We start from the raw sequence: 25,495 nt of genomic DNA, 5'->3' as shown, positions 1-25,495 counted from the left end.
GCATCTACAACAACTCTAGACCCAAGATTATCACAGATGGAATGATATTGTTAGTTTCTGCCACATCTCTTGAGGTTTTTTTATATTTTTGTACAAATTATTTCTTTCTTGGTACCTATGGCAAAACAAATGCACATGAAGCTCACTAACTCTAAATGAGCTGATCAGTACTTCTCACCAAGTATCACACACAATGCAATTTAATGACTTTTTCCAACAATTAAGATATTTTGTCTCCATTCCTGTAAATAATACCTTCTAGTATTTTAAACTCCCATTGAATCTCTCAGGTAAAATTATAATTTGTCTCTTCCCTTTTCAACCAGGCAAGAACACAAATAGCAGCTACTGAGACAACACCACATTTTCTAAATTACAGATGAACATATGATCCATACAGTCCATAATTTAGTATGAAGAAAAACATGTGCAGAAGGACAATACTTAAAAAGAAACAAGCTATGCTTAGGCTTCTGCAAGCTTTAACAACCTCATCAGTTAAAAGTAACTAGTAAGGAAATAAATAGTATATTATTAAGAAAACTACAGTCTTTTATCAGTAAATAAATAAGTTATGCAAATTCTTTACACATATACAAAGTACACACAATTCCTTTTACCATTAAAGCTTACCTGTTATAGTATCTGCCACCCATCATAAACTGATTGTTTGATGTTGGACATATTTTAAAGCGCTGAATATTTTCACTGGTCCGAAAATACAGTGAATAATCCCCAGGTGTATTATCTGAAGGCCTCACAAGAAAACTGCACACTTGACCAACTGAAAACATAACACATGTTACTTTAGCATTACATATAAGCTTAATCAAATCATTCCCACAGAAATTTGCAAGAGTTGCACACCTGAAGAAATGCAATGTCTGTAGGTAAGTTTCAGCAGCAATTTTAAACTACATGACAGGGAACTAAACCATCAAAATTCATGCAATAAGGCTTGGCTGACGTCAGCAACCTTGTTACGTCTTAGCCACTACTTTACAGTAAACGTTTCACAATATATTTCCAAAAATTAACTATTTCTGTGGTATATAACAATATGGGTCAGAAATTCTGATATTTGCATCTCAATTAATATTTGCTCTATGAAAAGGCTGAAAGAGTTTGTAATACAATTTTTCTTTAGGTATATAAAAGCCTATTCTCCATAGCACTTTAATGAAGATATCAGTAAGGGATATAACTTATCACAAGTATTAATGAAAAAATACTTCAATTAAAAAAATATTAAATTAACCACACATGAGAATATACTCAACACTCATAGCCACAGCCATTTTCTTCCAGTGCATTACTTTACTGAAGTAACAGGAGCTGATCAGATTAAATGCTCACATATGTTTACACGTAAAAAGAAGTTCTGCCACAGTTTCATACAAACTGAATCACTTTGTGCCATTTCATTACCACTGTACTTCAATCAGAAACACAAGTACCTGTCATCAGCAAATTGTATGCCTCTTGTTTGGAGATCTTCCCATGAAACCATCTTAACAAAGGTGAAGACAAAAATTAGAAAGCAAGATTGACAGCATTCTTTCATTAGCTGTGGTAATATCCAAGGCTCTGGTACCTATGAACTGATCTCTATTTAAACATACCTGATACACATAGATGAGATGATCAATGATTATGCTATTTAGTGATTCTGTTCTGCCAACAGCATGAAAAAAATAGTAATAATGGGTATATAAAAGAAGTATTTTCAATAAAAATGTCCAATAGTTGATACTCACATCCAATTATGTTTAGAGATGAAAATGAACTGTCTCAATCATAGATACTTTGATAGCCATTATTTAAAGTCACTCTAATAAAGTCATTTACTTGAATCATGAAATCCAAAACTCAAATAAGGAAATTCAAGACTACACAGAGAAATTTAAATTGAATTTTGCCAGAAGCTTTGTCAGGCTATATCTCACACCTTTTACTTTGGCAGAGTTCTGCGCCAGAACAGTGTCCTAAAAGAGTTCAGTAGCTTCTGTCTAGTCTCAGCCTGATACTTGTGACTATACATGAGAGCTTAACATGCTACAACTTAATAGCTTATCCTGTCCTTTAAAATAATACTAAAAAATATGGCCTTATTAGGAATCAGAAAAAAGCTCTAGCTTTAACTTTCTTTCTATACCTTTAAAGAATAATTTCTGGCTACTGGAATGTCTGAAAGAATTGTTGCCTCCACAGAATTCCTCTGAGTGGCACAAGTAACTGCAGACAATGTCAAAACTCCTAGCATCAGATACAAGCTACTCTGCAAATGAAAAAGCAAATCCTATATTTCAAGGCCAAACTAGTGCCAAACTGAGTAGCAGAACACTAGCCAACAGTAAACAAACACCAGACACTCGACTGATTTTCTTTCTCCTAGGAAGATAAGTACAAAATGCTTCCTTCAGCTGCAACCTTGTTGGAGACCACAAACTGAGAAACACAGAAAAGAGAAGAAAAGACACAGCTGCAGGTATGGTAAGCAAGCAGAGGACAGACGAAATAATCATGCCACTAGAACTTTACTAGAACTTTCTTTTGGCACTCGTCTTTACTACTGAAGACAATCTAACCATAACTTGACATACCAACATATTGTTAACTATAAATTGTATTCAATCTTTTAAAAATTGTAGGTATTTAAATAAACAGAACAGATCTTAATAGTCCTCCAGCTTTCTCTTTAAAGCGTGTTATTACATGAAGGTAACAGAGACAAGCTGGAACTATCATTTTTGCTCTCTCTCCAGGATTTAGTTGCGCAGGTCTGAAAACCAGAAGGATACCTAAGACAAACTCTGTGTTCAAGAACCATTATATTGTGCATATTTTGGCTGAAAGTGATCATACAAGGACACATCCAAGATTTTAGCACTGCAAAACCCATTAGCAACAGAATTCTTACATGTCAATTATCCATGCATCTTCAGTAGCTAGTATAGAAAAAAGGTACCGAGGTTAAAAAAAAATACATCTCTTGGGTTCACCTACCCAGAGGGTGTGCACCCTCGTAACTGACTTTTTATAAATAGTAAAGATTGCTTTTAACAACAAAACAAAAATCCTTACATTTTGCCTTCATGTGGATCCTCTTCTCTTCCCTAATGAGAAAACCAACATATTAATGAAGTGGATGACAACAGAACAGCTCAATAAAAAAAAAAAAAAAAACCCTTCTGTAGAAACAAAAAAATTCACACCATTAAGAAGTCTGGGAAATTTTTGAACAAAGGGCTTATTGCAGTTAAAGTAGTTTTCCTCTTCTTTCATTAAGTGAAAATTCAGCCAAAATATGTTATTTCGGAGGACTGCTTCTACAATGTTTCAAGTCTTTCTTTAGAAGCAGTAACTTTTTTAAATCTCAGGTTTCCTAAGATTAACTTGATACCTGATAGATGAGTCTACAGTTCAATAGTTTTTTTCTGCAACTTCACTTTAACCATTTACATCCTGACACAGACTGAGAAGCATCTGCAGGTATCACTGCTGTTAGCAAATCACATACAATGTGAGAGAAAATATTGTCAAGTAATTTTGATAATATTTGGTTCCACGGCAATGCTGAGCTTGCTAAAAACAAAACCAAAAACCTTCAGAATAAACCCCAGATTTTTCTTAAACCACGTAATCTCCAGATAACTGAATTATCTATAGGTCACCTGAGTAGCTTATGAGCTCACACAAGCCTTCATAGGTATAATTAACTAACCAATACCTTTTTAATTCACATTTCATCCTAAAAATAAAGAGATCATAATGAAAAATTACATTCCATACAGTTTGATAACTTCCTGGCAAATACAAAAATAGAAATGCAGTTAAATGAGTACCATATTATTTATCAGGACAGTTGAGTGTATGAAACTCCCCAGTAAATTTGCAAAATCACTCATTTGTAATTTAATTTGTACAAGTGAATAAAGACTTTGGTCATACAGAATTAAGTTTAAGTTTGTTACACTATTTTAACATTAGTAGATCCAATTACTAGATTTAGGAAAGCACACAGCTAGAAAACAGGCGACTAAAGTATTTCAGTATTATTTTACAAAGAAACCTTATTCATTTAATAAATTTGAATATAAAAGTTACTTACCACTTCTTCTACTAGGTCTTCTACAATAAGACCTTGTTCATCTGTTCGTAGGTTTGTAACCCACATCCAGCCATCTTCCAATTCATTATGGACAATAAACATGTCTCCTTTAAGGAAACTGAAGAGGGTTAAAGCAAGATTTAAATCAGGGATATGTTCACAATATAAATTTTAATAAATACAATTAATTCTTCATATAATTTCCGTAAAATAGCTGAAAACCTGTTTGTGAAAAATGCATGAACTGGTACCTGATAACATACCATATATTTTTCCTGACAGTTAAGTGGATAGTTTGTATGAGTATTTACACTTCTGACTTACTTCTTTTATCTAATATATTGTGGGCTGGGAAAACCACTCCCCAAATAAAATTTACCAGACCAGCTCAGACAGTGTGGAAGTAAGATAAAGCTGTCTTTTACAGCAAGCTAAATTTACAAACATCAATATATTTTGTATATATATGTATTTATAATTATATACATTTATTTACAATTTAGACATAGAACAGAAATCTAATTGTCCTGCCTGGACAAAGACAGCCCAGAAGCAGCCAATGCCATCTTCTCTTCCCCCAGATAGAAAACCAGCAAGATCTCATGTGTTATTTGGGCAGTCGAGGTTAGTATTCAGCACTGAGGAGTCAAAGAGGTGACCAGTGACAGCCAAGATCCAAGAAAGTGAAATTGTTAACACAATGTTGTTTTATCCTTCTTAGCAAACTGATGAATCATACAGACTTTATCACAGAATCACAGAGGCTGGAAGGGACCTGAAAAGATCGTCTAGTCTAACCACCCTGCAGAGCAGGATCACCTATACAGATCACCCAAATCCAGGCAGGTGTTTCTAGAGAGAGACTCGACAACTGCCTTGGGCAGCCTGTTCCATTGTTCCGTCACCCTCACAGTGACAAAATTCATCCTCATGATAACATGAAATTTCTGATGCCTCAAAGGTCACAGAGCACTGGATAGGCTTCCCAGAGAAGTCGTGGAGTCTCCTTCTCTGGAGACTTTCAAGGCATGTCTGGATGTGTTCCTCTGGGATCTGTGTTAGATAGTATTGTCCTGCTCTGGCAGGGGCGGGGGTTGGATCTCTTTGGGTCCCTTCCAACCTCTAATATCCTGTGATCCTGTAATTTCCACCCATTGCCCCTTGTCCTGTCACTGGGCATCACCATGCAGAGCCTGGCTCCATTCTCTTGGCATTCACCCTTTACATATTTATAAACGTGAATGAGGTCACCCATCAGGCTCCTCAAGCTAAAGAGCCCCAGCTCCCTCAGTTTCTCCTCATAGGGAAGATGTTCCACTCCCTTAATCATGTCTGTGGCTCTATGCTAGATTCTCTCAAGCAGTCTTTCTTGAATAGGGGGGCCCATAACTGAACTCCAGATACGGCCTCACCAAGGCAGTGTAGAGAGGCAGGAGAATCTCTCTCGATCTACTAGCCACACCCCTTTTAATACACTCCAGAGTGGCATTGGCCCTCCTGGCCACAAGAGCACATTGCTGGCTTATGGTGTACCTCCCATCCACTAGGGGCCCCACATCCTTTCCTCCTTCCCCTTCAGTCCCCACCTACACTGATATCTGGGGTTGTTCTTTCTCAGGTGCAAGACTCTACACTTGCCCTTGTTGAATTTTGTTAAATTTCTCCCTACCCAACCCTCCAGCCTGTCTATCATTATTATTCTTTTTACAACCAAAGCTATAATTTCACTACATTCTGCACTGAACTTTCAGGAAATTCCCAATTTCTCTTATCAGAGTTTTCCAATAGCCTTAAACTACTACATACATCCTTTAGTTCTGTCAACCTCAATGTTTGCTAAGGATGGTTAAAACAAAAGTAACACAACAACATTAGAAGATAGTAACATTGCTCCTTTATCAAGAAGGATCAAATATTATACATAAGTAAAACAATAGAGATACCCTTAATTGTGCGTAAGAAAATATTATACTTTCATTAATAAGAAATCTTCTATAACAAAAGCCTGTGTAATATCTACTCTTTATGTTCTCACATGTGAAGACAAGTACTACAAAGACAGCACAGAACAACTACCAGAAAAGCCACACAATTAGCTACAGGACAAGGATAAATAAGAAGCTTTACCATGTCTAGGGGAGTTTCACTTCTGAGAGGTTAAAGTTACTTCTTAAATATTATCTCAAACTCAGGGCACATGAAAGCCTTTCACTGTAGCACAGCAAGACTTCTCAATAAAGTCTGATGATACACCAGGGTACAGGAAATAGAAATAAACTATTGAAGTTTATTTAGTATTTCAGTCAAAAAATATGTAGCAAGTTTCCATGGTATTTCTCTCAATGAAAGTAGGCCAACAGAAAAGGTGTTAACTTGAGCACAAAGCAAACAGCAAGAACTGTAAGGAACAAACTAACAAACATCTACTGAAAACAGCTTCTAACATCCCTAACTACTGAAAACAGAGGACAGACAGTACAAGCATCCTCCATCAGGTCTACTGCAGAGAACTATACATCAAGTTTCTGCATGGAACATAGGCTGAAATTAACCCTGTAATGCCTCAAACTTTCTAGATATTACTGATGATATTAAAATTTGTAAATCAGGATTCTCTGAAATGTGAGAAGTCTTCAAGAGCATTTTAATTTGACCTAGAACAAACTGAGAACTTGAGTCCCAGCTATGCCACAGACAGAACTATTTTAGCCATGTGAATCTCAAAATCCAAGGACAGAATTCCATAGTTTAACTGTATCCTAAAAGAGGGGGGAAAGGTATAATTTTCTATGTTTTTTGTTATGATGGCATAGTAATAAAATGTTGTTTCCTCTTCAGCTGGTAGGTGCAAGAAGGTACTCAATGCTCTCAATCTATCCTTTTATTCTTACACAGAGAAGGAAGCCTTACTTGCGATATGCAATTAGCGAGTCCCTTCCTCATCTTATCATTTGCTTTGAAAACAAACTCAAAGAATGATACGCTCACAGCACTCTTTAAAAAAGGTCAGAGTAACTGGACTGTGAGCTTTAGGATAAATTTCCATCCTAATGAGGATATGAAGCTGTCACATACTTTTCTCTATGTCCTAGACTAACAACCCCTAAAACGAGCCAATTCCCAGTTCAGCTAGTGTGCTAAATCAACTTACACATTTATGTAAAAGTATCAGGGAAGGAGAAAGCCTTCTTGGTTCATTTTATGGACAGAGAAGTAAAAAGAAAAGAAAGTCATTAAGTTTTCAAGCACAGGCAAGAAAACCAGTATTAGAACAGTAAAGCCAAAGGTTTTGTTAGCATTACTCCTTTTTTCTTATTTTGAAAAAGACATTAAATATTCTACTCTTCCAATTACTAGTAGCTAATGCTCCTATTTCTTCTGTAGTGGTCAAAATCGGTTTGTTTTGAAAGATTTAGCTGCTCTCAGTAATGTGGAAGTTCAGGAAAAAAAGCCTAGCTTATTTATTTATTGAATTTTTTTTTTTTTTACACATACTCATACAAGGTATTTTCACAAAAAAAATCTTTCATACACAAACTTAGCCTGTAGCAGAGAAATGCAGGGCTTTATATAACATACTTCAAAACTGTAATATTACCCCTATTAATCTAAAGTAATTTCCCTTCTAATTAATATCAGTAATTGTATTAAGAATAAATCTTACCACTATTTTCAGTGAAAAAGAAGAAGCATCATCCTTTAACCTGTGTTAAGGTTTGATATGCAACTGGACACTACCTGCATCTGAACATGTATTTAATTGACTGCTACTGTTATTAAAACATACCTTATTTCATCTGTTTCTGGCACTTTGGTGTAAGGTAAAATTGCTCGAACTCTCCTCCTGTCCTCCACAGGCTACAATTTAAGAGAAGAGAGAAAAGTCAATAATACTTCTCCCCCCTTTCTAATGTAGAATCCCTCTCCTCCCTGTTATGCTATTCTGAGGTAAATGACTGGTAAAAGTCACTTTTATAATATAATAAAAAAACAGTTTAGATTGGAAGGGACCTCTGAAAGTCATCAAGTCCAATCCCTCTGCAGTGAGCAGGAATACCCTCCACTAGATCAGGCTGCTCAGAGACTTGTTAAGCCTGACCATGAACACCTTCAGGAATGGGGCCTCAACTACCTCCCTGGGCAACCTGTTCCTGTGTTCCACCACCCTCATGGTAAAGAACTTGTTCCTAACATCCATGGGACATGGCTTTAGTAGGATACTTCTACATTTATATATACCTAGACCCCATATTTAAACACAGATTCATTCTCCTTCAATTATGTTCAGATCAAAATTAAGGTAAAGCTCAAATAAAATACACTAAGCTATCTGAAACATATATCCCCCTTGCCAGTTTTAAAATTTCAAAGCTTAACACCACCGAGAACTAGAAAAGCATAGGTCACAAAGTTAACTATGAGAGCTCTCCTTATGTTTTGTCTTCTAGTAGGACAGTTAACTTATATTTATCGTATTCAAAAGTATACTTCTAAACTTTATTTCATTTAGAGTGGAAATTTCCTGAGGCTTAACATTCAGAAACATCTTTATTTAAGTTAGGATTTTGTTGGGGGAGGGCATTATGCAGAGTTTGGTTTCATTTTGATTACTTCTATTGTTTTCTGGATCAGCATGTGAAAGCAATCTCCTTTTCAGAAATCTTGGTTATTTCCAGAATATGTATTTTTAAACTGTTGTAGATACACAAAATATCACAAAACAGAAGAGGCTACATTCTTGTGGAGCTCTTTACTAGTCTAGAACTGCACATTTTCTTCTTTAGCTCTGTTTATTCACAATGCTGTCAGTGCATTTGAAGATAGCTGCGACATTTTACATCCACCTTTCCCGTTACAAACTTTCATTAAAAAACAGTTCAGTTTGTTGTTGGTTGGCTGTGGGTTTTTTAATCATTACTTCATATCATTAAGAGTGTATTTTAAATTCTGATATTTCAGCGTATGCTGTGCAGAAGTTTGGGAAACAGTACTTTCTTCATAGAAAACTATGACCAGTTATTGAAGTTACAAATGTTATGATACTTAATTTACTACTTGCCTCTGGAGGTGCCACTGGAAATAAGAGCTTTTCCCCTTTCAGCAAACAGGACACGTGACTGTAATAACCAATTAGGTCTGATAATGAAGCAAAACGACGCCCACCAATGTAATAGTCTCCACACATGGCAATAATCCTGTAAATAAATAATAACACTACTTGTGAGTATCCTGGAAAACTGAAATAATTACCTAATAGAGAAAATATTAGTATTATTTGTATCATGGAGAATATAGACCTTTTATGGCAGGCCTATATAAATTCAATAAATAATTGCACTTGGTTATACAATGCAGAAAACACACTCCCCCCCCTTCAAATACTATTAATGTTTTTGCCAGCCTTACCATTACCATATAAAAAGAAATTGCTTTGGAATAATGGAAGTATCTCCTTAAACACAATTTAGTAATTTGCTAACTAATGGGAGAGGAAGATTACAAAACTTTTTCAGTAAATTAAAAAAAATTAAGAATTCTTACAAAACTTGATTTTATTCTCTAAGGGTTGTTTTTCGTCTGAAAGGATAGAGATCTCTCACTGTACTATCAAAATTGAAGGAACCATTCCTGTTCACTACTGCTGACCATTAGAAATTCTAACATCGTTCAGAAATTGTTTCTTTAGGTAAAAAGTCAACAATATTTACAACATTCCTGTTACCGTCAAGTGAAATTTTCAGAAGCTGAAAAAAAACCCCAAACCTTTAGTATTATTTAAACGGATGGCATCAAGCCATTCACTCTGATATGAGTCAAGAACTGACTTAAAGGCCGGGCCCAGAGAGTGGTGGTGAATGGTGCCACGTCCAGTTGGCAGCCAGTCACTGGTGGTGTTCCCGAAGGATCAGTGCTGGGCCCAGTCCTGTTCAATATCTTTATTGATGATCTGGACAAGGGGATTGAGTCCAGCATCAGCAAGTTTGCAGACGACACCAAGCTAGGAGCAGGTGTTAATCTGTTGGAGGGTAAGAGAGCCCTGCAGAAGGACCTTGACTGACAGGCTGGATGAGTGGACAGAGGTCAATGGGATGAGATTTAACAAGGCCAAGTGCCAAGTTCTACACTTGGCCCACAACAACCCCAAGCACCGCCACAGGTTGAGGACAGAGCGGCTGGAGGGCAGCCAGGAAGAAAGGGACATGGAAGTACTGGTAGATAGTAGGCTGAAGATGAGCCAGCAGCGTGCCCAGGGGGCTAAGAGAGACAGTGGTATTCTGGCCTGTAACAGGAATAGTGTGGTCAGTTATTCTTCCCCTGTACTGTACTGGTCAGGCCACACCTTGAGTCCTGTGTCCAGTTCTGGGCCCCTCAATTCAAGAGGTGCTGGAATGTGTCCAGAGAAGGGCAACAAAGCTGGTGAGGGGCCTGGAACACAAACCCTATGAGGAGAGGCTGAGAGAGCTGGGGTTGTTTAGCCTGGAAAAGAGGAGGCTCAGGACAGACCTCATTGCTGTCTACAACTATCTGAAAGGAGGTTGTAGCCAGGTGGGGATTGGTCTCTTCTCTCAGGCAACCAGCAACAGAACAAGGGGACACAGTCTCAAGCTGTATACAGGGAGGTATAGGCTGGATGTTAGGTGGAAGTCCTTCCCAGAGAGAGTCATTTCCCATTGGAATGGGCTGCCCAGGGAGGTGGTGGAGGCACCGTCCCTGGGGGTTTTCAAGAAAAGACTGGATGAGGCACTTAATGCCATGGTCTAGTTGACTGGATAGGGCTGGTGCTAGGTTGGACTGGATGATCTTGGGGGTCTTTTCCAACCTGGTTGACTCTATGATTCTATAATCAGATTCAAACTTTGCCAGCAATGGAGACCAGACAGAAATACTGAGCAGCAGCAGCTCACATGAATACTTAGAAAATGTGAGAAATAATTTATTCCCAAGCTAAGCAATTTTGTTAAAAAAAAAATAAAATAAAAGCTCATGTTGCTTGTCTCAACAGTTGCAGAAGACAGAACAATTATCTTAAAGATACTTCAAAACAAATTTCATACCAAGAATAAATACATTTGAAACTTCTAGTGTTCCAGTTCATGTTCAAACTCTTCAATAAGGTTGTAAGCAACTCAAAAGAAAAAAAGGGAGGTAAAAAGAACTCAAATATTCAATTGCCAAGAAACCCATCCTTCATCTCAAATGAATACACTATTCACTGGTTTCTTCTATTTTTACTCTTTTCCTTTAAGAAGTCAGGATTTTAATATACTTTTCTCCAGAAATCTTTATTCTCAATTAATTAGTTGAATTAAACTATTTCTCTCAACCAGTGATGTAACACATATACAAAGATGAACCTTTGGAGAGCCAGTCTAAAGGATCTACGCATGCAGCACTGCAAGAGGAGTCAGAGAACAATAAAAATTGAAAGACACAGGCTAGATCTTCTGGCAGGCTAGATCTCTGTGTAAGGTTCCTTGGTACAATATTCAATAGACATTAGGTTCAGATTACTATTTCATCAGTCTTAAATTAAACCCTTCTTCAAAACATAGGGACAGCAGATAAACAAAGTCTTCTGTAATCACAAATAATTCTGAAACACAAGACTAAAAGAAATATTTTCCTTCAGAATGCTTTATGTAACTTTGCTACCTAAGCATATATGTCTGTATACAACTTCCAAAAGGCATCAAAAGAATTTAAAGATTGGGGATATCAGTCATACTGGAATCTAGGAAAATTATAATGTGAAAAATAAGCACTTTTAAGCATTTTCAGCAGCAACTGTCAAAGATCAAGATTTGATGGAAACAATTAATACTCCATGGCACATAGGAGATTCACCCTTCTATTTTCTAGAACTAACTTTAAGGCTGCCAATTCTGGAGGTTATCAATGTTCTTTGAGTGTGATACTTGCCTATGTAATAGCAAACAAAAGTACACCTGGCAGTCCAATCTATTAAAAAAACCTATTAACTAACAGATTCATTGCCTTTGATTATCTACCTGTGAAAATGAAAAATTCTGTAAGGTTTGAAAATACTGTAAGGATGTTTTCCGTAAGAGAAACTGAAATCACAGAATCATTAAATATCGTTAGACTACTTTATACCTGTGATGTCAGAAACAGATTTATGACAGACAAGAACCAGTAGTCAAATGCCTGATACTGGCTTCAAAAGGAGAAATTATGAAAAAAAAATCGAAGCCTCTCAAACAGCACTGGAAAGCAAACATTAGTATAGTTTACTTTTTCTGTGGAGGGACTTTTCACTGGGGAAGGACTTTTCAGGATATCAGGGAGTGACAGGACTAGCGGGAATGGAGAGAAGCTGGAGACAGGTAGCTTCAGGCTGGATGTGAGGAGGAAGTTCTTCAGAATGAGAGTGGTGAGACCCTAGAATGGGTTGCCCAGGGAGGTGGCTGAGGCCCCTTCTCTGGAGGTGTTTAAGGCCAGGATGGATGGGGCTCCAGCCAGCCTGATCGACAGTAGAGTGTCCCTTCCCATGGCAGGGGGTTGGAACTAGATGATCCTTGTGGTGCCTTCCAACCCTGATTGATTCTATGATTCTGCTAGTGTGACACAGTAATCAGATCCCAAACGAGCATCAGTGTAGCTGAGAAGATGAAACCGATAGCTCAGATTGCAATATAGCAGATCAGGACCTCTGAACCACACTTCTTCATACAGCAGATGCAAACCATAAGTCCCTGCACTTGCAAACCATGCATATAATGGCTCATATGTTGGTATTCTGGGTAATTCCCACTTACAGAAGTTAAAAATTTCCTTTGAACTTGTGCTTATCGAGACAATAGACAAAGATTTCTCTGCTTAAGTTAACATTTGCTTGCCTGTGTTATAAACATTAACATTATCCTACATCTAGCACTCTGCTTGCTGACCAGCCTTCAAGCTCTTCCCAAAACACATCTTGCTTACATGAAAGAATAAAGTCATTTACTAATGTACACAGCTTGGCAGTGGTAAAATAATCCTAGCTACAACCTGGGATAAAGGGCTATTTGTATTTAGAACAGCTAATACTAATACATACTGAACACTGTTGCCAGAAAGCCTTTGGATTATTAAATAAATATCTCTTTGTTTCTTCTTGGTTTTCTGGTTTTGGGGAGTTTTCCCTCAAAGCTAAGGATGCAATCTGAGCTGCTAGCACTTTATGCCCTGTGAGACACAATGGCTACTACAAAACAAATTCATAACAATCTCCTTCACTAGTGAAACCTCCCATGTTGTTTTAAGTCTGCTTACAACGGCTTTAGACAGGCATCTATCCATATGTTGCTGGTTTCCTCATATTTTTGTTCTTTAGTCCAGAAAGTAATTTTTAAGCAGCACATTTTAAAACAGTTGAGCACAAATAGAAACCCATACCATGCAAGAATAGTCAAAAATATACAGTAATACGATTGTTTTCTGTTTGTACTATTTTGTGTCCCACAATCAAAAATAAACAGGTTACAGTATTTTAAAATAAAACATTTAATTCTCACCTAAAATGATTGACATTTGTTTTACTAAGGAACGAAAGCACAAATGAACCTGGTCTCCGATCGCTCTCTCGAATAAGGTAGCTTCCAGGTTTTCCCGCTTGCCGAAGACGTTCTTCTGCAATTGTTCTGTCAAGTTTTCCATGATACCACCTGAAAAAAACATCACAAATGGATGTCCTTAGAACTGAAGAGTTTTTATTATTCTCATAAAATAGACCCATGAAGTCAACAAAAGTGTTCAATCAAAACAAATGTAGCTCCAAGCTTTTATTTCAAAGTTATCGTATATCCACATCTTCAGCCTAACAGTTTACTTATTTCCAATACACAGTACTTCTAAGACAGAATACTGCTTCTACTAATTAGCCATCCCAAGGGGGTGTGCTAGTTTGAAGCTAGCTAGAATGTTTTGGTGAGAAGGATTAGATCACAGGCTGTGAAAGAGAAACAAATGATGATGTCTACTTCACTCATAGGCTTGCTCAGATGTGTAAGAACAAGAATCCAAACATAGATAAGGGAGTTGCTCTCTGCCTGACCTTTGAGCTGCATCTCTCTCTAACCTCACACTCCGTCTCTCTGACTAATCCATCTGCTTCCTAACGTCCCTGGCCGACCCTCCATTCTTCCTTGGGGCACAAGGCAACATCTGGGGTAAGGTAGGGAAGTGGAAGAAGGTGGAAGGGTGCTTGGGAGTCCCTCCTGGGGACTCAGGTTTCTGGGAGGGCTGTTGTGTTTCTGTATTACCTTTTACCTTGTATATTTCCTGTATATAAATATATACTGTAAATATCTGCTTGTATATTGTGCATGTAAATATAAGTTTCATTCAAATTCCCAGAACCATCTGAGTCTAGTCTGGGTGATTTCCAAAGTGTGGGGGGGTAACACCCAAAGCACCACAGGGGGAAAGCTCTATACATATTGTTACATAATCACAGAATATTAGGGGCTAGAAGGGACCTCGACAGATCATCCAGTCCAAACCCCTCTACCAGAGCAGGATCACCCATATCAGATCACACAGGAAAGCATCCAGGCAGGTCTTGAATATCTTCAAAGATATCTCCACATACCCCCTGGGCAGCCTGTCCCAGTGTTCTGTCACCTTTACAGTGAAAAACTTTTCCTCATGTTTCCATGGAGCTTCCTATGCCTCAGCTTCCATCTATTGCCCCTTGTTCTGTCATTGGCCATCACTGAGGAAATCCAGATCCCATCCTCTTGGCACTCACTCTTTACATATTTATAAACATTACTGAGGTCACGTCTCAGATTTTCTCTCTTCTTTAATTTGCTTATTTTAAATACACAGAACCAGACATAACTGACATGCTTTGGAAGACTGTTGCATTTTAAGCCTTTAGGGGCTTCAGCTCAGGGTGAATTTTCCAAAAGCATCAATAGAGAAGTGAATTGCAAAGGTCTGATTCTCAGTAGACACAGCTGCAGCAAAGTTTGCATTGACCTGGAGTGACAGCAGTCACCAGATCACCACTCAACCTCAAAACGGTCTTTCCTAGTCACAATGCATACCCTACAATTAAAGGCAAGGGCAGATGCTGGCAAGTCACAGACCTCAAAACACGACAAAGGAACACCGGAGTCTCAATCAAAGGTTAGACAGCTACCATTCAGGAATTCATTCACCTTACCTCAGTTTATTTACACAGATCTTGTCAGAACACTTGTCCTATTCCTAATGATCAAGTATTAGATGAGGATTTTCTTTTAAGGCAGTGGTGGAGAGCCATTCAAATATAAAGCCAGACATTGTCCTCAGCACATCACCTAGCCTCAGCACATTCTGAAGCTACATCATTTCCTCTGCATCCATTTGCTAACTGTGCTTAATTCAACTTTTCATTTCTACACTCAAGAAAACATCAGCTTCCATGCAGCCTACTTTTAGACAAGAATATAAAAAAGTGCATAGGTAAGTTAGAAGAAAAATCAAAATAAAATTAAAGCAAAAAAACCCAACTGTTTCATTGTTAGTAAAATCTGACCAGAAGTTTTTTTTGTTTTCTATTAAAGAGAAGCAAAAGTTCTGAGAACTTTTATCATAATGAAAATCAGATTAACTAAATGGATAAACCCTGTTTATTGGCATATACCAGCAGAAGCGGCACCAGCATGGATACTGCTTACCCTGGCAAAGCTGTGTGCTGGCTAGTATAGCTCTTCTTTGCTTCTCTTCCTCATTCTAATCAAAACAAGTTAAACCAGAAAAAGCACTGCTGTGTCTGTACAACATATAACACTGGAGGCTGCTACATTACTGGAGGCCCTGTTACATTAGTGAGATCTTGCCTGATTTCCATTACAGCTTCACAGAGAGAAATCTATGGCTTAAAGAGGAGAGCATACCATCCCTACTTGGAGGGTCCTCTATGACAAGAAATGAAGACCATGTATATTGAAGTATACAGGATGAAATATTCTGCTTGTCAGTGCGCACAGTATAACTGAAACCAGAGTCTGCTCATTATCAGCACATCTCAACAGCAGCATTTTCCTAAACCAACTTTTGTGAAGAAACTCCTCAGAGACTCAGAAACTTTCCCAATCAAGAAATTCTTTGAAACTAACATTCTATGAAGTCTATTTTAAGAACTAACAACAGGTTCACTAAGCTTTTGTTCCTATTTATCACCCATTTCAGAAAAATAATCTTAACTCTATTGAGACTCCCCATTACAATGTCAAATTTAGAGGCTTGATTTTGAAATGGAGAAGGTGGGAGTGTTAGCAAGAATGAAAAATATGAATTATATATACATATACACACACAAGGAAAACAAAAATGAAGGACTTTGCAAACAAAACATCCAACTTTTCTAACAGAACGAGGATTTCTCACAATGATAGCAAGAAGCTTGGGTGCTCTAATGTTAGGACCAGAAGTTCTGAACAGAAGACACCCTCCTTGCAGTGACAACACCACATACATTTGTGCATCCCACAAACTGGAGATCACTTCCTCTAATGCTGAACAAGTTATATAAATTCCCTTCTACTCAACAGTTTTGTATCAATCCTAGCAGGAGACATTTATTATCTGGTAAAGTGGAAGCAGGGTTAAAAATTATTTGCTTGCTCATTTCAGAAGGTTTTCTGAAATAAAAGAGATCTACTTAACTTCTAGGCGCAATTAAATAGTGTCACTGAGCACATATTTGAAATATTAACAGGTGACAGAAAATATGCTGTATTTTACACTATACACTAACGTGTAACCCAAATTATACCACTAGCTACAGAAATAAGTATTAACATAGAATTTAACTGCCAATTGATATGAATGTACACTCGGCAGTAAAGCAGTCAATACCGCGCAGAAAATAGCTCAAGATTATCTCAGAAAGCCTCTGTAGACAGAATGCATCTTCAAAAATCAGGATAAACACTGAAGCACAAGATGTTAAGATACTATTAGAGTAGGCAAAATGCTTTTCAAGAAATAATTATATTTTTCCAGAGAAAAAAGTTTCATCACCAGAGAGAACCACTTTATCTAAGAAATGTACAGTCTAAGAGTGATGAAAGACTTCTTTTTCATAAAGGCAGGTCTTCTACTTCATACATCTATCACCTGTTTTCAATATCATATGACAAAGTACTCTGGAACTTTGCATCATCTTCAAGTAGTTTGATAGCAAATAGACTACTTTAAAAAAACTGCACTGGTTAATCTCATGTAAAGATATCAAGTGCTCACTAAAGGTTGTCATTATCTTCTTTTTTGTAATATTTCTGTTAAAAGATTGTGGGTATTTCTGCTTTGAAATACATCCATAGCCAAAATTTTCAGTGAATATTGGCTAACATAATGAGCACAAATTCAAGCTAGTGAAAAATATTACTTCTGCTCCATTATAGGTTAAAAAGGAAGATCTAACCAAGACTCATTGCTTTCCAAAAAGTAAAACAAAAATGGCTAGAGAACCTGCCCTACTTTGCAATTTCATCAGAGAATAAAGAGTGCAGAATACTGATGGATAGGACAAGGCCTTTATAATTTCTGAAATAAATTCCAGATCCTCTGGATTTGTACCTCAATCAGGTATCTCAATAAAGCTCAAGTTCAGTGCTTCTGCAAAAAAATGTTTGGAATTAGCTTTTCCTCTTCAGAGGAAATAATTTTGATTTTTGTAGGCAAAAATCAACAGCTTCAGCATTCTGCAACCATAACAGCTTCATGTTTATTGTGCTCACACTCAAAAGCAATGCTTAACCAGATCTCTTGATTCATATCAAACAAAGCTTCTAAATCAGCATATAAAGGAGACATACCTACAGTGCACTAGAAGTTTCCCGAAGAAATCAAAGTTTGGATAGGAAGGTATGAAACTAAAAAAAATCTCCCTAAATTTAATACAGATTTCCTGAGTCTGTGACTTATCAAATTTATGCACTCAAACTTGTAACTCACTACTATTTAGATGTATGTCCTCCATCACTGCCAAAGACAATATCCTTATTTCTAGTCAGTCAGCTCCGCTTGTTTGCCTAGGAATACCTCCTGTACTTCTAATAGCAACTTTGCAAATTTTAACATGCTGGCAATTCACTATTTTCACAGTTATTTTAGACAGATATAATTAAATGACATTCTCAAATGACAGCCAATGCCCAAACTATCCAATAGCTACTATGAGATGCTATGGCTCACAATGTAGGTGGTTGTTCCCATGACCACTAATTTAACAATTTTACAAACTTTTTACAGCAGTTACCTAAAGTACAATCTTTATTTTGCTTCCAAAAGGATACCAGCAATAGGCTTCCATGTTTCACAAATCAGTCAGAAGCTATGCGAGAAAATATTTCCATCTGCCAGTTTAAATTAACAGCAGCATGTTCAAAACTATGCATTAAAATCTTAATTACAGCAAAGAGCAGAACACAGACACAACAACGTCACAACTGGCTTATATAACTACACATGCAACAGATTTGCGCAGGACAATGATCCCTACACAACACAGTCAAATCAGGTGGCTCACAGACATAGCCAAGTCATGAACTTCACGAAATGAGTTGCACTGCATCTAGAGCTGTTACTTCTGGCTTACAGACAAGAGGTCTTTAATCGTCCTCCACTATGGGGAAGATGCTGGATACTAGACACCCAATAACACCAGTCTCATTAGGCCCAGACAGCACTTCCTACTGCAAGCAAGAATGCATCTGCACTGCATCCCTTGAGCCAGCTCATGGTACAGTAACAGGATGTCCGACCGCCAGTGTGGACACCACAAGGTCCATGCAAGACACAGGCTGTTCGTAAAGAGGAAAGAGATGGTGAATTTACCATGTGGAAGAAAGCAGCTGCTATTGTGTGTGGGAGAATGTCACATTATTCAACCAAATCCTTTTATTTACATACTTCCCTTTTGCATGTGGGAAAGGCAAATATTACAAAGCTTTGCTGCTCCACTGAAGGATTCTTCTGTTACAGTATGTTGCAATTTTAACTTGGGAGCATAGTAGGTTCAGAAGGATGGAATGCAGGAGAAAGTGCTGAAGAGGATTAAAAGTGCTTTTCAGCAACTCAGTACAAATACAGATGTTTATAATAGCCAGAGGCCTCTCTTATTTCCATCTAAAGAAGGATACAGTGCACAGGAAAAACAGCAAATGCCATATTTATTTCATTCAGACCTCCTCTCAGCCATACCTTGCTTCTATTCAGTCACTGCCTAAGTATGTCTCATCAGATATCAATATTATCAATTCCTTAGGCTACGTGAGTGCTGTTCCCTCGAAACAGAGCAGAGATGACTACCCTGAACTTGGAAAATCGTAGAATCACAGAATCAACCAGGTTGGAAGAGACCTCCAAGATCATCCAGTCCAACCTAGCACCTAGCCATAGCCAGTCAAATAGACCATGGCACTAAGTGCCTCATCCAGTCTTTTCTTGAACACCTCCAGGGATGGCAACTCCACCACCTCCCTGGGCAGCCCATTCCAATGGGAAATCACTCTCTCTGTGAAGAACTTCCTCCTAACATCCAGCCTATACTTCCCCCGGCACAACTTGAGACTGTGTCCCTTTGTTCTATTGGTGGTTGCCTGGGAGAAGAGACCAACCTCCACCTGGCTACAACCTCCCTTGTTCTATCTTATTTAATTCTGCCACTCTACAATGTCTTTCTTCTTATCCAGCCAACATCATCCATTGCCTCTCACACTTTCCATCTGAATACCTGATGATCCTAGTCACTGTTTCAAGTTCCACTTCACCCGTAGACTCTCTCAGTTTAAAACATATTCTTACATTTAACATTTTTATCCAGACTGTGAGACTGCCTTTAAACATTTTATAACCCATCCCTCTCTGATGTGTAAGACTGCATTACTTCCTTCAGGTACATTATTTGTAGAGTTAAATTTAACTAAGGCAGGTTTCACTCAGACACTAGTAAACATACTTCCTTCTTCTGTTGTTAGTTACTATCCAGTAGTTACTAATTTTTGACCAAGTCTTCACAGTTCTCCACCAGTACAAAACTTCCTGCCAGAGAAAAGACCTCAGAATATGTATCAACTACTACACTCAATGATTGTTTAAAATAATGAAAAAAGACTTGAAACTAACTTGAGGCTAAGCTAGCTGCTCTTTTCCCAGTATTCACAAAATTTGAGCGTTATATACTCTTCTAGAAAAGGCAGGAATGAGGTTTTAATCCCTTTTGCATCCCTATGCATTCTTCTAGGAGAGAGTACAATGCATCTCAGCATAGCCAAATATGCCTAATGAAAACTAATTCTGCTTTTCTCCTTTGACAGCTTCAAAATCCCTCAGAAAGAGCATGTGGAAGACTGAAGAACCATGCTGCTCTTCAAGATCAGGAATCAATCAACTGACATGGCAAGTCACTATCATGGAACTCCTTGGTACACCAGCTGTGTTAACTTTTTAACTGTCATACCTGCACATACGTTGAAGCAATTCAAAACACTTTCACCATAACTTATTTCATCTCTGGGCTAGAACAGATCAACCAAAAACCTCAGAGTACATTTTAACTAAAAGACTATGTAAAGATAAAAAAGCAAGATAAGCATACATTTGAAAAAGAACACATTCAAATAACTTCACTAAGGGAAGGTTCTGAAAGTTTCAACTGCAGTAACAAAGAATGCTAGGAACTTTAAAAGACAGAGACATGACAACAGCATACCGTTCAGCATAATCAAAAGATCCCTTCCCAATCCTGTCAGATATATATACATATACATATATATGTTTACACACACACACTGAAAAGATTTCCTACCTCACTTCTGCTACAGCCACCAATTAACCACTGACATATAGCTAAACTGGCTGCAAAATAGCTCTTGAAACAGCTTTGATTACCTTCACTGAAGGATCAGTTTAGGAAGTGAGTTCTAGAACTCATAAAAGCTTCTAGGAAGAAACTTCCCTACATATTTCCTACTTGTGACCTTGGGTCAAATTTAGGCCTTTTTCTGTTTGAACTAAGAGTAACTATTACAGAAATTTCCTTAATACTGCTACAGAAATCAGCAGATACTCTTTTGCAATAATTAAGGAATTTCCAAGATATTACTCATCTTAATTGCCATTAGCTTCATTAGATGTACTGAAAGCTACTTCATCTTCCTCCTCCTCAACCCTTACCCTCTCTAACGAAGCACAGGAAGCAGTTAGGTATTTGCTTCTATAATGAGAAAACCTGACAGTTACACACTAGAAATCAAAGATAAGTATAATGCCTGACTTAAAAAAGTCCAATACTTCCCACATACACTAGGAACAACAGCAGACAACACAATCTAGAGAGTACAACCCACACATATAAAATACAAGAGTGTGATATAAAACAACTGTGCATGCAGCTAAGAAAAGAAACAAAAACCTGTTTCTAGATTTGAACAAGATGATTACTACAGAAGCTTGGCAATATTTTGCTTTTGGGGGAAGAAAGGCATTTCTCCAGCATCCTGGTTGAACGAGGCCTTGAGCAACCTGGTCTAGTGGAAGATGTCCCTGCCCATGGCAGGGGGCTTAGAACTGGATGATATTCAAGGTCTCTTCCAACCCAAACCATTCTATCATTCTATAATTCTATAATCTCTTTTTTCTGCCAAGGAGTGGAAGGAACAAAAGAAACCTCTGCATGGATGTTAGAAAGCACAAAAATTTATTGAAGAAAAAAAAAATCATAGAATAGCTTATGTTGGAAGGAATCTTAGAGATCATCTATTCCAACCTCCCACCTATAGGAAGAATGACAGATCTCTGGACACACTGGATGCATTCCTTCACTGCATTCAGTTGCACTTCCTGGTTCAGATGGCTTGCTCAGAACTGGATTAAACATCCCTGCAGGTCTCCATTATTGCTTTTATTTTTAGAATCACTACCAAATTTCTATATCTGAAGAGCCAGCAGATTCTTTTTTTTTAATAAAACGACAAAAAAACACAGAAAACTGTTGGCAGTGCCATTCTTAAGACTTTGCTTCATAACCACCATTTAAAACATCTTTCCTTCCTGCAAGCATCAACTCCCTTCCATCCAGGCAGCACCTGAGACACTTTGTATCACTTAACTATATATGAACAAAACTAGAGCATTTTACTGCATTTCAAACTTCCAGTTACAGTGAAATTAACAATCAATACATGGAATGAGTATGAGGTATTTACAGGTACCAAAGGCAAGTCAGTCACAAACATCTCTACAAATATATAACAAACAAAACTATCAACAACCACTGCTGCCCTTACACAGTACTCTTTCATGGAACATGACTGACTGGTTGGCCATCTGGAAAAGACACTGGTAAGCCTAATGTTATAAAAATAGTCAACCAAATATTTGTTAACAGTGACTATGAACAAGCATTAGAAAGAGAGAAGTGTGATTACCATAGCACAAATTCTAATTATACAAGAGTGTCTCTATACCATAAAGTGTGTAGTTTCAGTTTTACATTAATAATAAGACTTCAATCTGATACATGCCACTGACCCCAGCAAGCATGTCCTAACAGGCAAGGGAACATGATTACACAGATCACTCTCCACAGCCTTCAGCTCCATATGATTGGTATGAATGTCAGTCTTTGCCTACACAGCACTTTATAGCAGCAAGGTGTACTGCAGTTCAGAACGGAGAGAAACAGCAGAGATGTGTATACCATTCTTTCATCAGAGGTAAGGTTTAGAACTGCACCCTATGCGCGCGGTTTGTTTCTAGGCATGTCTTTGGTTACATTCTTAATACAGTCACAGTCTGCTTTACAAAAAGAATAAATAAACCAGTCCAGACTTGGTGAAAGTCCAAGCAAAGATAAAACTATTTTTTTGCCAGAAATCAGGAAGTAGAAATCTAGGGAAAAGGTGTGGTTTGAACAAAATAAGAAAAGCAATTCTTCTAGATTAATCAAGTATTGAAGCTTGACTCTCGTAATGTCTGCAGTGACACCCTGCTAACAGGTGGCAATACAAAAAATTAAATGATTCGTTTAGTTAGTCCTAAATTTTTTATGTAGAAAAAGATGGCACATCAAAACATCACAGACAATATCATTTTGCATGCCCCACAGAGAGATGAACAATTGCATATATGTCCATAATTTTAAAGAAAGCAGGAGGTGGACTTAAAATAACAACAAATGAGAGCAACATTTTAAGAAAATTTCATATCTAAACCTACACAGTATTATCCTATGATTCCTAAGTTGATTATCAAAGCTTAAACCTAGATAGTTTCTGGAAGCTACTCCAGAAAAAAATCAGTGTATTCCGCAAGGGGAAGTTCATAGAAGAAACTCTGTTCAAGTATCTGTAAGGAGATGATGGGATGGAAAGCACCTTCACTAATGTTGTTGATGGCACCAAAGCAGGTGGTGAGGTGAATGCATCAGAAAGGTGAGACATCTCAGAGAGACCTGGGCAGACTGGAAGCTGGCAGCTCATGGTTTGGACAGATTCACTCTGTGCTGGATCAAGAACTGGCTGGATGGCAGAGCCCAGAGAGTGGTGGTGAATGGTGCCACATCCAGTTGGCAGCCAGTCACTAGCGGTGTTCCCCAAGGATCAGTGCTGGGCCCAGTCCTGTTCAATATCTTTATTAATGATCTGGATGAGGGGATTGAGTCCTTCATTAGGAAGTTTGCAGATGACACCAAGCTAGGAGCAGGTGTTGATCTGCTGGAAGGTAGGAGAGACTTGCAGAGAGACCTGGACAGGCTGGATGGGTGGGCAGAGGCCAATGGGATGAGATTTAACAAGGCCAAGTGCAGGGTTCTGCACTTCGGCCACAATAACCCCAAGCAGCACTACAGGCTGGGGACTGAGTGGCTGGAAAGCAGCCGAGAGGAAAGGGACCTGGGAGTACTGATAGATAGTAGGCTGAAGATGAGGCAGCAGTGTGCCCAGGTGGCCAAGAGAGCCAATGGCATCCTGGCCTGTATCAGGAACAGTGTGGCCAGTAGAACGAGGGAGGTTATTCTTCCCCTGTACTCAGCACTGGTCAGGCCACACCTTGAGTCCTGTGTCCAGTTCTGTGCCCCTCAATTCAAGAGAGATGTTGAGGCGCTGGAATGTGTCCAGAGAAGGGCAAAAAAGCTGGTGAGGGGCCTGGAACACAAACCCTATGAGGAGAGGCTGAGGGAGCTGGGGTTGTTTAGCCTGGAGAAGAGGAGGCCCAGGGGTGATTTTATTACTGTCTACAACTACCTGAAGGGACATTGTAGCCAGGTGGGGGGTGGCCTCTTCTCCCAGGCAACCAGCAATAGAACAAGGGGACACAGTCTCAAGTTGTGCCAGGGGAGGTATAGGCTGGATGTTAGGAGGAAGTCCTTCCCAGAGAGAGTCATTTCCCATTGGAATGGGCTGCCCAGGGAGGAAGTGGATGCACCGTCCCTGGAGGTTTTCAAGAAAAGCCTGGATGAGGCACTTAGTGCCATGGTCTAGTTGACTGAATAGGGCTGGGTGCTAGGTTGGACTGGATGATCTTGGAGGTCTCTTCCAACCTGGTTGATTCTGTGATTCTATGATTCTAAGAGTGAGCTAGGAACAACACTATGATTTAACCAAAGAGCCCAGCAGAGGCTAGGGTCTGTGTGGCTAGAAAGCAGTCTTGCTGGGAGGAATCTTGGGGTCCTGGTGGACAACAAAATGAACATGAGTCAGTAATGCAAAGCTGCAGCAAGGAAGGGAAATCAGGTCCTGACCCACATCCACAGAAACACTGCTAGCAAAGACAGATGTGATCATCCCACTCTACCAAGCTGTCATGGAGTACTGTTTCCAGTTCTGGTACCCACATTTCTAGAAAGATGTGGACAGCCTGGAGAGGGTCCAAAGCAGGGTCACAAGACATTGGAGAACCTGCCCAGTGAATGAAGATAGTCAGGCCTCTTCTTCCTGAAGAAAATATGGCTCAAGCGGACTTTGTCTCAATTTTCCAGTATGTAAACCATTCCCTGGGGCAACCTGCACAGGGAGGGAGGAAAAGTTCACTGCAGGTTTCAAGATGTGGTTGGACAGGGTGGTGGAGAGTCTCAGCTATGCTCCTTTTTCTGCATGAGAATGATCCAGATAATCTTCTGAGGTCCCTCCAAAATCGTGTTAGTTTACAGTTTTCTAAGACTTTAAAATCCTGATGAACTGTATACATAGAAGAAAAAAAAGAGCTCATTGACACTTCAATTTAATGGAAAATGAAAACTCTAACAAAAAGACTTGATTTGCTATGACCTGGCCTGAGAGGAAGCTGGGGGGGGAAACAGAAAAGAAAAATTACTTTTTAAGAGTCTGAACATCACAATAGTGAGAAAATGATGTAGGTTGGAAAGGACCATAGACATCATCTAGT

At 38.5% G+C, this 25,495-nt stretch overlaps 1 protein-coding gene across 1 annotated transcript in view; it reads right to left on the bottom strand.

The window, feature by feature from the left end:
* RASA1 (RAS p21 protein activator 1) overlaps positions 1-25,495 on the bottom strand; it is a 76,537-nt gene that overhangs the window by 41,746 nt on the left and 9,296 nt on the right. Inside the window, exons 2-8 of the mRNA XM_064140805.1 lie at positions 13,630-13,779; positions 9,171-9,306; positions 7,899-7,969; positions 4,112-4,229; positions 3,085-3,116; positions 1,458-1,510; positions 634-784 (exon numbers count right to left, since the gene is read on the bottom strand). Coding sequence (XP_063996875.1) covers positions 634-784; positions 1,458-1,510; positions 3,085-3,116; positions 4,112-4,229; positions 7,899-7,969; positions 9,171-9,306; positions 13,630-13,779 — 711 coding nt within the window. The remainder of the gene's footprint in view (positions 1-633; positions 785-1,457; positions 1,511-3,084; positions 3,117-4,111; positions 4,230-7,898; positions 7,970-9,170; positions 9,307-13,629; positions 13,780-25,495) is intronic.

Source organism: Pogoniulus pusillus, chromosome Z (genome assembly GCF_015220805.1).
Source record: "Pogoniulus pusillus isolate bPogPus1 chromosome Z, bPogPus1.pri, whole genome shotgun sequence".
In the NCBI taxonomy this organism is placed as follows: Eukaryota; Metazoa; Chordata; class Aves; order Piciformes; family Lybiidae; genus Pogoniulus; species Pogoniulus pusillus.
The sequence above is the reverse complement of the archived record's forward strand: the minus strand, read 5'-3'. Positions and strand labels throughout refer to the sequence as shown.